The 16,881-nt window shown below is 37.6% G+C and overlaps 1 protein-coding gene across 1 annotated transcript in view; it reads left to right on the top strand.

Annotated features, from left to right (window-relative positions):
• The window catches only part of SPAG17 (sperm associated antigen 17), a 219,757-nt gene that overhangs the window by 131,513 nt on the left and 71,363 nt on the right, over positions 1–16,881 (top strand). Inside the window, 4 exon segments of the mRNA XM_065887534.1 lie at positions 7,068–7,243; positions 9,188–9,305; positions 12,799–12,977; positions 13,572–13,731. Coding sequence (XP_065743606.1) covers positions 7,068–7,243; positions 9,188–9,305; positions 12,799–12,977; positions 13,572–13,731 — 633 coding nt within the window.

The raw sequence follows: 16,881 nt of genomic DNA, 5'->3' as shown, positions 1-16,881 counted from the left end.
ATATATAATATTTCATATGTAGAAAATAACAATAGTTTGACATTTTAAACAGTACTTTTCATACATATAATCTCACATATAACCACATGTACATACATATAAGTTATCTTTGTTAACTAACCCATGAAAATAAGTCTGTTAGTTGGTACCAAAAAAAAACATGATTTGCCAAAGAATCCTCTTGATTTTCTACAGGATAATATTTCTATGAATCCTGTGTTTATGGAACTCCTCAATGTGCTTCAGAACATTAATCTTAAAGGAACCATTCATTGGACATCTTGAAGGATTTATTTACCCTACTCTTAATAAACAAGTTCTCCAACTGGAAGCTATTTCCTTACAAACCACAAAATGACCTGTCACTTTACCAAGAACCAGTTAGGAAATCTTGTGGGTTCTCATGCATTTTACAGGGATCTAACCACAAGAGATTGAAAAAAAAAAAGCTTTATAAAATCAAAAGGTAATCCCTATGTTGTGTGACCTTAAACTACATGTGAATTGTGGTGATCCAATTATCTGCCATACTATGTAGTTTCATTTCTCTAGAGACAATATTCCCATGGATCATTAATCCATGTTTCTTACCTTGTGCCAAGTATTGTAGTACTTTAGTGGGTTAGAGAGCCCATTAAATTTGTTAGTATTTTTGCTTTATTTGGGGTTTTGACTTTTAATTTTGTAGTTGATTCATTTTTAATCCAACAATTGGAAAAGTCATTTGTTGCCTAACAAATTATGTATTAAAATCCACAATCACACAGTCACTAACAAACCATACTCCTACTGAACAAGGTTATCATTATTTTACATTAAGATATTTACACTCTATATCAACTATGTTGCTGCTATTTTCTAAGTGATTTACTTATTCTTGATCTAATCCTTAAATTAATATGCAATCTTTCCATTTAATACAGATGTTCCTAATTTCAGTTTATAGGTACTGCATTTGAAAATGTTTATAGTGTAGATAATAAGTAATGTTTTACTTCCTGTATATTAAAAAAGTTGAAGGCATGAGTCTTTGTAAAAAATATATTATAAATTCCTTAAGGATGCATGTAATACTAATATTTAAGAACGTTTATCTGCTAGTGGCTAAACAAATCTCCAATCCAATTCCCCCCTCTTAATTCAATATATACAGCTCTCTAGAGCTTATTGATCTTGCTTAACTGAAACTTATGCCCGTTGATTATGATATTACTTTATGCTTCCAATTTCCTTCTCTCCGCAGCCCCTGACAACCACCATTCTACTCTTTGATTCTATGAATTCAACTATTTTAGATACCTCACATAAGTGGAATCATTCAGTGTTTGTCTTTCTATGACTGGCTTATTTCACTTAGCATAATGTGCTCAAGGGTCATCCACATTGTTACACATTACAGAATTTCTTTCTTAAGACTGAACAGCATTCCACTGAATGTATACAGCACATTTTATTTATCCAGTCATCTGTCAGTGGACATTTAGGTTATCTCCAGCTCTTGGCTACCCTCGTCTCTTCTGTGCCTTTCAGTTCCTTGATGAACTGTGCTCTCTCTTATCTCTGACCAATTGCCCATGCTGTGCCCCTTGCTCAGAATTCTTTCTCTTGCTACGTACATCACCACTTTCAACAATGAACTTCCTCCTATACTTCAGGACTCAGATTACAGGTGACTTGCTCTGAGGAATGCTTCACCCATGTGAACTGGGTCTTTGGAGTTGAGTGGAAATTGCTTAGGCAAAGAATCAAAGGAAGGGAATTCTATACCAGGAATAGCATGTGCAAAAGCTCAGTAGTGTCAAAGCCTGACACGTTTGTAGAAAAGCAAACTGCACAGTACAGTCAGTCCTCTGTATCCCATATCCATGGGTTCTGAATTCGCAGATTCGACCAACCTTGAATGGAAAAGATTACTTTTTAAAAAATTCCAGAAAGTTGCAAAAAGCAAAATTTTGCCCCCAAATTTGCCCCATGCCGATCACTATGCTGAAGCCATGTGAATGAAGTGATGTGTAGGCACACCCTACTGTGGCCACCTTCCACGTCACAGACCTGCACTCTCTCCAGTGCTCATTGTCTGAGCATTGCTGGTCTGGCGTCCCGTTTGTTTGCTACTTGTATTGTGTGTTCATGCTTAGTTTCTGTAAAAAATGGCTCCCAAAAAGCAGTTAAGTGGTCAAAACAATCAAATGCCAAGAGAGAGCAGAAAGTGCTGTCTCTCGACAAGAAAATACAGATCTTTGATCTTCTGAAAAGTGGCATGTGGCTTGCCAAAGTGGGATGTAAGGTCACTAAGAACAAATGGAACATTCTCACAGTAAAGCAGAAAGAAGCCGAAGTTCATGGAAGGGTTAGAGCTGCCCCTACAATGGCAAAAATGGTCTCGCAGGTTCATGACAAAGTGCTTACAAAGTGCTTGTATTTTGTATGTGGCTAGGGGACATGTTACAGAAGTATGTCCCTTTGGATGGCAAAATTACGCATGAAAGAGCACTTAGCCTCTGTGTGCACTGTTGTGAGGGGTGAGGAGAGTGAGAAGAAGGAATTTAAGGGCACTAATAGATGGCTGGTTAGCTGGTAAAATGCTACACCCTCAAGAACTTAAAGATCACAGGAGAATTGACATCGGCCAGTGCCAAAGCAACATCACTGTTCCCAGAAGAACTCAAGAAGAGAAAGGCTACCTTCTAGAGCAAGTCTTCAATCGTGATAAAACAGGCTGATGCCCAGTCGTACCTACATCCGTCAGAATGCCAAGCAGGCCCTGGAGTTCAAGGACTGGAAAGCTTACCTTACTCTCGGGCTATGTGGCAATGCAGCAGGTCACATGATCAAGCCTAGTCTATGAGCAAACAACTCCTGGGCCCAAAAGAACAAAAACAAAAATTGTCTATGCTGTTCTGGCAGCACAACAGGAAAGCTTGGGTGACAGCCGTCTTGTTCTTGGAATGGTTCCACCAGTGCTTCATTCCTGAAATGAAGAAATACCTCAAAGAGAAAGAGCTACTATTCAAGGTGCTCCTCATAATTGACAATGCTCCCAACTAACTCAATTTCTCTGCCTCATTGACAAGGAAGTGGAAGTGATGTTCCTGCCTCCTAACACTGTATCACTGCTGCAGCCACTCAATGAAGGCATCATCGAGGACATTAAGGCAACTTATACCTGCCTCACCTTGAGGAAGATTCATGCTGCCCTTGGTGCTAACCCTGATTGCAACATTGTGGATTTAGGGACTTCCCTCGTGGTGCAGTGGTTAAGAAACTGCCTGCCAATGCAGGGGACACGGGTTCCATCCCTGGTCCAGGAAGATCCCATATGCTGCAGAGCAGCTAAGCCTGTGCACCACAACTACTGAGCCCGTGTGCTGCAACTACTGAAGCCCACGCTCCTGGAGCCCGCACTTGGCAACAAGAGAAGCCACTGCAATGAGAAGCCCGTGCACCACAATGAAGAGTAGCTCCTGCTCGCCACAACTAGAGGAAGCCCACGCACAGCAACAAAGACCCAATGCAGCCAAAAGTAAGTAAGTAAATAAATAAATTTATTTAAAAAATAGTGGATTTATGGAAGAGCGTCACAATTATGGTTGGAACTGTGCTTACTGCAGAGGCTGTAGGTGCCCTAAAGCCTAAGACAGTCAATGCATGTTGGAAGCCATTATGGTGTGAGGTAGTCGATGATCTCAGGGGCTTCCCCACTATTGATGTGGAAATCAGGAATATCTTGAATGTTGCAAGGGAAGTTGGCGGGGGGAGGAGGCTTCTTTGACATGATCTAGGGTGACATCAAGGAACACATAGAAGAGTATAGAGGAATCCTTACCAACAAGGAACTCAAAGATCTGCCGAAGTCATCTACAGATGATTTTTTCTACAGAGAAAATTTAGAGGAAGCAGAGCCATCAATTTGGACATGTGAAAATATTGCAGTGCTTTTTCAATAGGTGCAAGTGTTAAAGGATATGATCCTCAAGTACAATCCTTTGATAGACTGAAGCCTCTGTGGTATCCAAGGTATAGCATTATGCCAACAATCATTGCAAGACTTGTTTGATGATGCAAAGAAAAGGAAGAAACAGCTTCCTATAACAATGTTTCTAACTAAAGCATCTGCAGTTGTGAAGCCTAGAACTTCAATGCTTTAAGATCCTCAGCCCTCAACCTCCAGATATCCTGACATTAGTATTATTGAGCCTCCTCCAAAGTGACAGTGTCTGCAATTGGAACCCAGTTCTCCTGACTAGATAATCCTTCTGACATCCTGTCAGAAGACTTAACTCAGCCTGATGTCTCACCACTTACCTAGAGTGCCACACATCTCATCACCTTGCCACATCGGTACCATAGACACCATATAGCAATCATCATCATGCAAGGGTAATCAAGACAGGAGAACTAGGGCTTGGGTGATTGTTAACACTATGTGTGTGTGCATGTGAGAGAGAGAGAGAATTAATATTTTTTCTATGATTATATTTTCTATATGTATTTTAAATATTCTGTGTTTTATTCCATGTATTTCTCTTTGGGGTCATTAAACAAAAGCCATCTGTAAGTGTTGAAGGAAAGATAATGTTATGTTGTTGCTGACGTGTACCATGTAGTTAAGCACATGATGGTTGCATGATTCCGTCTGTACTGAACATGTACAGACTAATTTTTTGTCATTATTTCCTAAATGCAGTATAATAACTATTTTATAGCATTTACATTGTATTAGGTATTATAAGTAATCTAGAAATGATTTAAAGTATGTGGGAGAATGTCCATAGGTTATATGCAAATAAATACTACACTATTTTATATAAGGGACTTGAGCATCCACAGATATTGGTATCCATGGGGTGTTCTGGGGCCAACCCCCTATGTATACTGAAGGACAACTGTATAAAGTACAGCTTGTATGGAAGTGTTTTGTGGCAAATGCCTTTCTGCTGGGTTCCCCTGTCACTCTGTACTTTTCCTATCACGGGCTTAACACATGACATTGAATACCTGAGGTTCTCTTCATCTGAACTTCTCATTACGTTACAAGTTCCTGATGTCTCATTCATCACTGGTTACCCAATGCATGGTACATAGTAGTAGGTACTCAGTAAATATTTACTGATTGAGTAAATGGATGGGGATGAGAGGGAGGAGTTTCCAGCTGCCTCTAACTAGATGCCATTCGCTATTTATATTCTGTACTTGCTATGAGTCAGGCATCTTGCTGGCACTGAGTCACTAAGATGAATAAAACCACGTTACAGCTACTCAAAGAATTCATTGTCTAATGGGAACAGAAACCATAAATAGTGAAATAACCGCATAAGTGCTAGAAATTATATATAAACCAAGTACTGGGGACAGCCAGAAAATACTTGAGAGAGAAAGCATAGCATCTGAGATGAGACTTTATAGGTGAGTAGGAACTATCCTGACAAAGCAGCAAGGAAAGGGAATTCTAGACAGTAAGAACCATTTGTATAAGTACACAGTTGGGTAAAAGCATGACATCTTTACAGAAAAATGAGAGGTTGAGTGTGACTGGAGTGGAGGAGGGTGAGTGAGCATTGTGTGTCCTATAAGATTTGTGAGCGCCAGAGTTTTTTAAGTACGAAAAGGGAAGTGACATGAAAAGATTTCATTTTAGGAACGTAATCATAGTGATAGCTTGGAAAGTACACTGAGGTGGTGGTATTAGGAAACTGCTACAAAAAATCAAGCAAGTGAATAAGAATATGAACTAAGGTGGTAGGAATAGATAGGAGAGGCATGATTTGAGAGAAATTTCTGAGGGCTGCGTGACTGGTTGGATGTATAGGGTGAGTCAAAAAGAGAAAATGCATACAATCTCAATGTCTAACTTGAGAAACAAAGTGCATGATTGGTCATGGCATTGACTGAGGTTGAGAACATAGGAGAGAGGGTTATCTGCTTGGAAGAGGAGAGACTTACTGATTTTGAAATGTCTCCAGTACCACAAGCAGGGGGAGATGTCTAAGAGCAGTTGGAAATACAGATCTGAAGCTGAGAAGAAAGCTTGTGCCCGGAGATGTAAATTTTGCAGTCATTCAAATGTAGATGACAGCTGGAGCCCCAGTAGTGAACAAGATACTCAGATCTAATAGAGATAATAAAGGCTCTCAGCCCTCACTGTGTATCACAATCACATGTGATTGTGTTTCACAACTATAAATGCCTGGGCCTCGTCCGCAGAGAGTCAAGGTGGGGGCCTGAGCATTTCGTTTAATTCCATGAAAAATGATTATGGGCAGCCAGAGTTGAGAACATCTGTTGTGTAATGAGAAGGGGGAAAAAAACTGGGACCTACCAACATTTAACAAAGTGGAAGAGTTATTAAAGGAGACTGAGAAAAAAATAACCAAAGAGGTAAGAGGAGATCCAGGTGGGAGTGTTACCCTGGAACCCAGAAGAGAATATAACCTAAGACGTAAGGGGATGCTTGGAAGTTTCCAACATAGTTCCTCCATGGATTGGCTCTCCTTTTAGAATTCTAACAATCCATTAAACCCAGAATAAAATCAGTCTTCAATAAGAAAACTTCTTTTATCATCTCAGCCAGAAATAATCTATTTCTTTTCTAAATTTCCTTGTTTGTATCCCTTATGTTTCTATTTAATATGTCCTTGTATTGAAGCTATTTGAGTACAGGTCTTATTTAGACTATTTTGACTTCATAAGGTCCTTTATTTTTCTTTTTCATTATTATCCACTGCTCCACATGTTTTACATATGAGCCTCAATAAATATTTCTCAAAAAAATGAAGAGATGGTTACTGCCGTGTCATGAGGAGTTTACAATCTAGATAGGGAGGCAAGAGTGTGTGAAATCATGACTCAATCAAATGCATCAAAGTATTAAGTGCCTCAAATTTCTAAGCTACAATTTTGATTTCCAAATCAACTACATTACCCCTGAAACCTATCCAACTGATCAATCCTCCTCAGCAAGGTAAAAATTGCCAAGTGGTATAAATGTTTGAGATGTAAATTTTATTTAACAAACATATCAAATATAAATGTCTAATTTACTTGTTTTCTCCTCTTTCTCTTTATAGAGGATAAGGATCCTAACTTGGAAGCAATGTTGAATATCCCATCAGCACATACTCCAACAGTAATTCCTGTTATAGTGAGTATTCCTCAAAGCAAAGGAAAAGGGAAAACAAAAAGCAAAGAAAAATCCAAAGAATCTCTTAAAGAAGAGGAGCTCCCAAAGGAAGAAGAGAAAAAGGTAAGTGGGCCTTGCCATGTATTCCCAAACTCTGCTTCTGCCTCAATGTTAACTTTTTTTAAATCATGAGTTGTGTCAATAGTGTTATTACATCAGTAACACTCCTTGTACTTTCAGTTTTGAATGGACAAGAAGAGGTCTGCGCACAGGAGTTGAATTCCCACACCAGGAGACATACTGTCTTAAACAAACTGTCTCAGGTCATTCATTTCAAACTCAGCATAACTAGTTCAACCATTTTTCCACATTGAATCTTGGATGTTCCTTGCTTTGATGGTCAAGTTCCTACCAGTCCTTATTTTCAATACTGAATTTAATTCCATTGAGATAAACAACAATTGGAAGGGGAGGATCTCTAACTAAATAGTGGAAACACTTCGGTTAGGTAGATCTGGACTTAGATATTGATGTACTAAGAATTCAGCAAGACTAAAGGACAACCCACTTCCAGTTAAAAAGCAGTCCACCCTCTACCTCTAACCCTTCACCATATGCAAACAAGCGCGCGCACGCACGCACACACACACACACACACACACACACACACTTGAGAGCTCTTTGACTCTAAACATTTTCCTAATAGAAGTATATAGATCAAAAGAGGTTCTAAAAGAACGACAAGAAGGAAACTACTGATCAAATCTTGACTCTTTCAGTTTTACTAGTACAGTTGTACGGTTTGTACAATGTACAAAGTCTCAACTTATTAGAAAAAAGAAGTGTTAAAAAGTGATCAGGGACCTGGATTTCAGAGCCTGACCCTTTGAAAGTTATGGGGTTTGAATGTTACTTAGCCTCTGCACCATATTTACACAGCTTTACTAGATGAGTTTTCTCAAGCTAGGACACTTGACCCTTAAGTAGAAATGTTCAAGTACTGAGTATAGTATCCCCAGGTAACTCATTAATGTAGCTGAAAGCAATTTGGTGGCAAACCAGTCGGTCCACCCACCATTTTTTTAAATTGATGACAATGAAAGGGTGGGGGATAATTACTGGTTTTGAGTGTAATGATACATTTGTCATGGCTTGTTTGTGTCTTTGAGCAGTATTGTTCATTTTACAGAATTTCATAAGCTTTTACCTCTTAATTTTGCTTTGTGTTTTTAATTGATTTTCAGCCAATGATCCAGATTTTATTCTCTATTAATAACAAAGGCAGGACAACCTAAACGATCAACAGTAGAGAACTAGAGAGAATAAATTAAAGATCCAACACTGGGGGATCAGTTGGAATGATTTTAGTGGCGAGCCGCTGAGCAAATCAACTGGAACAACTGAAAGGATTATCGTTAGGGGTGGGTTGGAAGTAACCAAATAATTTTCATCCTGGAGTACGTATAACCAAACAAGGGATTCAGGCATAGTGAGCATAAAATTATTTAGAATCTGTTAAGTAGACACACCCAAACCCTCATTAAAACTTATAAATAATCTTTTTTATTGTCTTTTATTATTTTTACTTACTACAAAAGCAGTGTATGCTCATTATAGGAAAATAAAGACACAAATCCTAATAGCATAATGTCTCTAGCATGCAAACTGTAAGAATCACACAAGGAAAGTGGTGGGGATCTTGGTCAGCCCTTACATCTACATGTCCAAACTGAGGCATCTTTCAAGGCCTAGTTCAAGCTTCAGCTCCTCCATGATCCTTTCCTAATTAGTCTCATTAACTTTGATATCTCCCTTTTCTGAGGAAAGAGGTACCAACCATTTGGTACTCTTATTTAGCTGTTTCATATGTCTGTGTGCCATTCTACAGGCAAAATATCAATTGCACAAAGGTAGAGACTCATGCATCCTTATAGGCTCCACTGCAGGGCTCACTAGTCCTGGGCAAGTCATAGTCTAAGCATTCAGCAAGTCTTTGTTTAGTCATAATAAATCAATATCTCATTTAGAAAATGACAGGAAATTATTCACACTTTGAACTATTTACAGGAAGAAGTAGAACCAGAACCTGTTTTACAAGAGACTCTTTATGTTCCCACCTTCCAAAACCTGAACGTGTCTTGCCCCAATGGGCTCCAGGTGACCTTCGTTGGGCAAGAGTCCCCAGGTGAGTGCTGGCCAGGAGGATGAGGAGGCAGGGGGAAAAAGTCATATAGAAAACACTTCAATCACCATTGAAATTGTGTATTTTCCTACCAGTTAAATAAACTTGTTGATAATGAATAATAGGCTAATAACAATAATGACCACCATTTTTGAGCACTTACTGTGGGCCAGGCACTATCTAAATACTTAACATACATGACAAAATACAACTACTATAAGCTAAGTCCTAATAATTTCCTTTCACAAAATAAAGAAATCGAGGCATCAGAAGGTTCAGTAACTTACCCCAGGTCACTCACTTCCTAAGTGGCAGAGATAAAATGCCATTCTTGGTCCAGTGGTGGCAAAGCCAATGCTCTTAGTAACTACTGTGTGGTCCTGTGTCCTTCCTCTACAAAGGGCCACAGGAACAGAACTTCGCTGGTCCGATCGAAACAAAGGATGGTGAGCACAGAGTAGGTAAAGATAAGTGCAGGTTAAATGGATGAAGAAAACCAGTCTCGTTCCCAGGTATCAATATATACTTTTATAGGGTCTCTTACTTCTGTTGATTCTGTACGTGGCTCCTAACCTATTAAGATGAATACGTAAGTACAACAGGACTCCTTTAATTAACCTGATGCAGGGGGGCATCCACATTGGTGATTGATTTGAACATCATTTAAATGAAGACCCCCTCTTGCAGTAGAAGTAGGAGAGGCAACAAAGCAAGCACGGAGCCGGGACTTGAGTTCTAATTAACTGTATGGCCCTTCCAGTAACTTACTGTCTTTGGACCATGTTTCTTCATCTGACAAATGTTACATTATATCAGTGAATCCTATTTTCACGACCAAATATACTCTATTATAATTTCCTTATGTACCCCATATTTAAAAAGTGTACCAAAGAAAAAGAGTATGCTTATTGAAAAATAATTCAATGTTGTATTCACTTGCCAGCCAAATGAGAAGAAACTTAATGTTGTAGTCGATCTGTTTCATCTCAATTTTTCTTTTCACTGGGCTTTCTGAATTGTTAAAAATAGACCATGAACCCTTGTTTCTATTTCCAAGTATTCCTAGTGATCCAGGTTTTCCGTGATGGGACCAACTGTGTGTGCTAAGACTGAAGGCCACTGACAGTCTTCCGAAGTCAAAGATGCTATGAGGGAACTGAGAGGGATATTCTTTTTAAGTTTAAGGACATATTTGTTTCCTTGCTTGTTTTCTTGATTCTGTTAGCAAACCACAGCTTAATACTTGTTTCACCGGTCTTTTCCATTAGTTTCATTTTCTAGTCTGATGTTTTCATCTTTATGTCAGGGTAGACAATGTGGTTAATAATAACTCTGCCTGGGGACTTCCCTGGTGGTGCAGTGGTTAACAATCCGCCTGCCAATGCAGGGGACACGGGTTCAATCCCTGGTCTGGGAAGATCCCACATGCCGCGGACCGACTAAGCCCATGAGCCACAGCTACTGAGCCTGAGCTCTAGAGCCCATGCTCTGCAACAAGAGAAGCCACCACAGTGAGAAGCCCACGCACTGCAACAGAGTAGCCCCTGCTTGCTGCAACCAGAGAAAGCCCACGTGCAGCAACAAAGACACAATGCAGCCAAAAGTAAATAAATAAATAAATTTATTTTTTAAAATGCTGTTGGATCCTTTAAAAAAAATAATAATAATAACTCTGTAACAAATCTTTTTAAAACCCTCCATATATTGTGATTATCCTAATTCAAGTCTGAATATAATTACAGCGTAAGTATCAAAGTAGCACTATCTTCATAGGGTCAGCCTTGGGCAAGGGAGAGAAGGTCACACGGTGCAAGAAGAAAGAGCCTAGATTTGAGTTCTTGCCAGGGTGATCTTGGACAAGTCATAACCCCTCCCCACCTGAATTTCTTCATTTATAAAATAACGTCATCTGCTAAACAGAGTTGCTATAAATATTAAATGAGAAAATACTTTCTAATTTGGAAAGTATTATTCCAATGTTAGGTTTTTGCTTTTATTTTTGGTCATGGTAGCAGTGGTTGTTTTTACAGCATAAGAAAATAGTTAAGCACGGAGACTTGGTTCAAATCTAAGCTCTGCTCTTACCAGCTGTGTGACCTTGGAGAAGTTAGCCTCCATTTATTCATCGGAAAACTCTGGAAAATGAAAGTGTCTACCTTAAAGGGTTGTTGAGGTGGGCTGAATAAAATACATACACAGAGCATTTAACATATAGAAATATTTCAACAGATGTTTATTATTTTATTATTACTTCTGTGACTTGAAGGGTCAAGCACCTTGAAAGGTGCTTATTCCAAAATATTTTCCCACCAGCCTGATGTAGTCCTTGAAATACCATCATTTCATGTTAATAAACCACTTCTTTTCCTCCTGAACCAATGCCATTTTATTTTAACTTTTAATACAGAAAAATATAATACACAATATAACAAGTACTGATGTGCTGGCCAGACAAAATAAAGATTTCTTTTTGTCATACTTTAATCAAAATATATTTTTAAAATTACAGACACAGCTGTAACCCCAAATTTCCCTCTACAGTCTACTCCTTCTCTTTCTCTTATAGTGAACACTAACAAGACTTAGATTTTTGTGCAAATAGGTTTATACAAATGTGCTATATGTATGCCTTCATAATAACAAATAATGTTAAGTTGTAGATAATGCAAATTTTACATAAATTATATTTTACTGTAAATATTTTTCTGCAAATAGCCTTTTAATTCCATCTCTATTTTGGATATTCAAGGTGATACACATTTATCAAATGTATTTCTTTAAAAATCTAGATAACATCTCATCAAATGAATAGACTCTGATTTTTTAATAGACTCCATCACTGACAGACATTGGATTTTATGTTATTAAACCACTTTTTAAATGGAGAAGAGGAAATTATTCAGTTAGCGAAATCTGAGTAGCTGCTGTGTACCAGAAATTCTCAATAATAATACTTTCTTTTGGAGGAATTTATTAGGTGTTTTCTTCTTGATTGCCAGCTAAGAGTAGAACTCTGAGAAAAATCTGGACTTGGTTAGAGATGAGAGGGTTGTGTTAACTTTGAAAGATGATAAATGATTTAAGAAGGGCAAGCCTGAGTGAGTGACTTCCCCTGGGGCTCCAGGGAACTGGGGGACCCGAGGGAAACATTGTGCATCCAGGGTGAGAGAAAAATACCAATGGGAAGAAAAGGCAACATCTAAGACAGAATAACTCTCTCCCTTCCTAATTTTGCCCTGAAATGTTCTGGACATCATTAGAAACACTGGCTTATACATGCAGAAAGTATGTATTAGGTACTTGTAAATGACCTTATTTACTACATGTGACTATAAGAAAGGCAGCAAAGAACCAGTACTCTGGGCCATCTGTCATGACATGAAAACTGCCCTAGTAACCAGATGTAGACAAAAGAATGAAAACAATTAAGCAGGAAGATAAGATCCCAGCCATACAGCATTGCACAGTTCTCAGTAAGCTCTTTTTTCTTTTTAAGATAAATATGTTATAGACGAGGAACCCACTTGGGACATCATGGTCCGACAGAGCTACCCCCAGAAGGTGAAGCACTATGAATTCTGTAAAACAGTGATGCCACCTCTGGAGCAGGAGGCATCAAGAGTTATTACCAGTCAAGGCACTGTTGTCAAATACCTGTTGGATGGATCCACACAGGTAAAAGAATACGTTAGATAAATTACTCTTTCCTGCTGCAGAGTAAAATACAAACAAGCTAAAGGTGAGGAACAGTACTATGACAAGGAAGAGAAACAACTCATTTGAAAATGAATGATGCCTTAAAATGGCAAAGAATAATATAGTTGGAAGAAAAAACACTGCCTTAGATGCTATGCATACTATACATACTAGATAGATATTGATAGAAACTAAACGTTTAAATATGTGATAAAGTTTTAAATGTATCATTAGAAAAATTGAAATAGGGTGAATAATTTCCCAATTACATAGGGGAAGGGTGAAGAATGGGAAAACGTAAAGCAAGTCAATCTGATAAAAGATAGGAAATGAAAAGAAACAAAATAGAAAGTAAATGGAAAACAAAGCAATATTATTGTGCTGGTTATTAATCTGTTGTCTCTGAGCTCCAAATCTACCCTTCTATAACATGCTTTATACTGCTGGGTCTGGATGTTGGCAAATAACATTTCTTTGAGTTATTTTTAACCTATTTTCAGTTTGACACACAGTATTGTTAACCAGTTTCTTCCTCGTTTCTGAGAATGCTGAAATTTTTTGCTTTTTCTTCAGATTCTCTTCGCAGATGGTACTGTGAGCAGTAGTCCCAATTCAGGGTCTGTTGGTCTTCCTGCTGACGCGCCAGCAAGCCCTCACAGCGGGGACTTGATGAGCATGGTTTCTCAGCAAAAATCAGAAACAGCACCATCAGAGACTGTCATCACAAAGAAAGGTAGTAACCGAAGCCTCTCAATTTATAATGGATTTAATAAATCCAAGGGCTTAATAAATGCTCGATATTATTATAATTACACTTATCTTTTCAATGAATACATGCAAATTTCAGTGGGAATCACAGCATTACACATTGTTTCATGAATTGCTTTTATCTCTATGTAATAAAGAGCAAACATTTTCCTATATCATCATGTACTCTGACACAACATTAGTTCTAATGCCTACACTACTGTTTTAGGGTTAGATGAGTGATCAGTGATATCAAGTCTCTGTGTAGCCTTCTCTGTCCTTCTCTTTTCCCCGAAATCGCAAGAGAGCCACATCAGCTCCAGGCACCAGGGCCTCATGTCGTAACTTCCAAAGCAGAAAGGAAAGAGGGTGAACACAAGAGCTTTCGAGTGTCTCTCTTTATCAGGGAGGAAAATAGCCCCAGATTACACCAGTCTCCCCCACCCCCAGAGGGTCTCCTCTTATATGTCATTGACTAAACCTGGTTGGGGACTGAGGCTGGGAAAACAGCATCTGAAACTTTTGGCTTTTTTCTCAGGAGATGAGCACTACTAGTAAGGAAAAAGGAAGGTGGAGAAGTGTTGTGTAAGCAATCAACCATGTCTGCCATAATCTAAATTACAGACTTGCTCCCCTCCAAGACACTTGCAATTTATGCCCCTACCTCCAGCACAGTATGAAAGTGTCTGCTTCCTCATACCCTTGCCAATGCCGGGTATTGTCATTCTTTTCATGTTACTCAGTTTGATAGACAATTAATGCATCTTATTATATTAATTTGCATTTCATTGATTACTGATGAGATTAAACCTTTAAAGATGTTTGTTGCTTTTTTTTTCTTTTTGTTAATTTTCTATTCACATCTTTCCTTGGTTTGCTGTTGGGATGTTCATCATTTTCATTTTAAGAGATCTTCATGTATAGGAGACGTGTGCTTGTATACCAGGCACAATTCTGGATACTTCAAAATATTAAATCAGTGAATACTCACAACAACTCTGTGAGGTGTGTATCTTAATAATCTCAATTTACAGATGAGAAAATTGAGACACAAAGAAGTTAATTAACTTCCTTGAAGTCTCTCAGCTAGTAAGTGGTAAAGCTCGGATTTGAGTCTGGGCAACTAACCCCTAAATTACACTGTCTCTCAGGCATTACAAATTTTTCTCAATTTCTCATATGCCTTTAATGATCTGTGAGACTAAGATTTAGTCTTTTTCTCTCAGATTCACACATCTCATCATGGTACCCAGTAACATTGTATGGAGGCAAAGTGAATTCTTTTTTTGATAACTCAAAATTTAGTGAAATGATATACTGGGTCATATGGTAGTTCTATTTTTAGTTTTTTGAGAAACCTCCATAACATTTTCCACAGTGACTGCACCAATTTACATTCCCACCAACAGCGTACAAGTGTTCCTTTTTCTCCACATCCTCTCCAACATTTGTTATTTGTGTTCTTTTTGATGATAGCCATTCTGAGAGGTGTGAGGTAGTATATCATTGTGGTTGATTTGCATTTCTCTGATGATTAGGAAGGTTGAGCATCTTTTCATATGTGATATCATATGATATTTGTCTTTGACTTACTTCACTTAGTATGATAATCTCTAGGTCCATCCATGTTGCTGCAAATGGCATTATTCCATTCTTTTTATGGCTAAGTAATATTCCATGGTATACATGTATGACATCTTCACACCAGTCAGAATGGCCGTCATCAAAAAGTCTACAAACAATACATGCTGGAGAAGGTGTGGAGAAAAGGGAACCCTCCTACATTGTCAGTGGGAATGTAAATTGGTAAAACCACTATGGAGAACAGTATGGAGGTTCCTTTAAAAACTAAACATAGAACTATCATATGAAGTAGCAATCCCACTCCTGGGCATATATCTGGAGAAAACCATAATTCGAAAAGATACATGTACCCAATGTTCATTACAGCACTATTTACAATAGCCAGGACATGGAAGCAACCTAAATGTCCATTGACAGAGGAATGGATATGGTCAAATTAAAAAAAAAATTCTGTCTGTGTTTGAAAAGTTGAAAACTGCATATATCCTGCAGCTATTGAGTACAGAGTTCTCTTTTTCTAATTTAATTTAATTAATTTATATATATATATTTATACAGCATGTTACAGAGTTCTCTTTATATCTGTTTGATCAAATTTGTTAGTTGTGTTGTCCAATTTATATCCAGGTTCAGGAAACTTCTCTGTAAAGGGCAAGATAGTAAATGTTTTAGACACTTGGAGCCATATGGTCTCCATCACAACTACTAACTCTGCTATTGTAGTGTAAAAGTAGCCTTAGAAAATACATAATCAAATGAGCATGCTGTGTTGTGTTCCAATAAAACTTTGATATGGTCACTAAAATTTGAATTTAATATAATTTTCATACATAACAAAATATTCTTTTGATTTTTTAATTATGTAGAAATGTACAAAGAATTATTACTTCACAGACTGTACAAAAACAGACAGTAGGCCATATTTGCCTCACATTCAAACTTTGACATTTCTTATTCTATATCCTTATGGACTTTTTAATGTACAATGTCAACTTATTCAGCAGAAGTATGTTTAAATTTCCTGAAAGGGTAGAATAGCCTCTTCACTCCTTACAGTTTAATCCATATTTCTTTTTTCTGAAATAACTATGTCTTTTTTATAGTTCTCAGATTTGCCTTTATATATTTTGAGGATATGATTTTAGATACTTACAAATTTAGAATTGTTTTATCTTCATGGGGAATTTAACTTTATATCAGTACACAATGACTTTTTATTCTAGGATTCTTTTTTACTCTAATGTTGATTTTGCTTATATTTTTATAGCTACATCAGCTATTGTTTAACTTTTCCAGTATAACTTTTCCCACACTTTATTTTACTTTCTATGGTTTATGTTTAAAAGTGTGTCTTGTGAGCAGCATATAGGTGTATGTTTTAAAAATTAGACATTTTTGTGTTTTAACTGGAAGTTTTAAGCTATTTATTGCAAAACAGATGTTTTCTGAAAATGTCTTTATGTTGTCCTCATTCTTGAAAAATAATTTCACTGGGTGTAGAATTCTAGATTGACAGGTATTTTCTCTCAGTATGTGGACAATAATTCTTCAT

Source organism: Phocoena phocoena, chromosome 1, assembly GCF_963924675.1.
Source record: "Phocoena phocoena chromosome 1, mPhoPho1.1, whole genome shotgun sequence".
NCBI lineage: Eukaryota > Metazoa > Chordata > Mammalia > Artiodactyla > Phocoenidae > Phocoena > Phocoena phocoena.
This window is presented reverse-complemented; position numbering and strand designations above follow the sequence as displayed.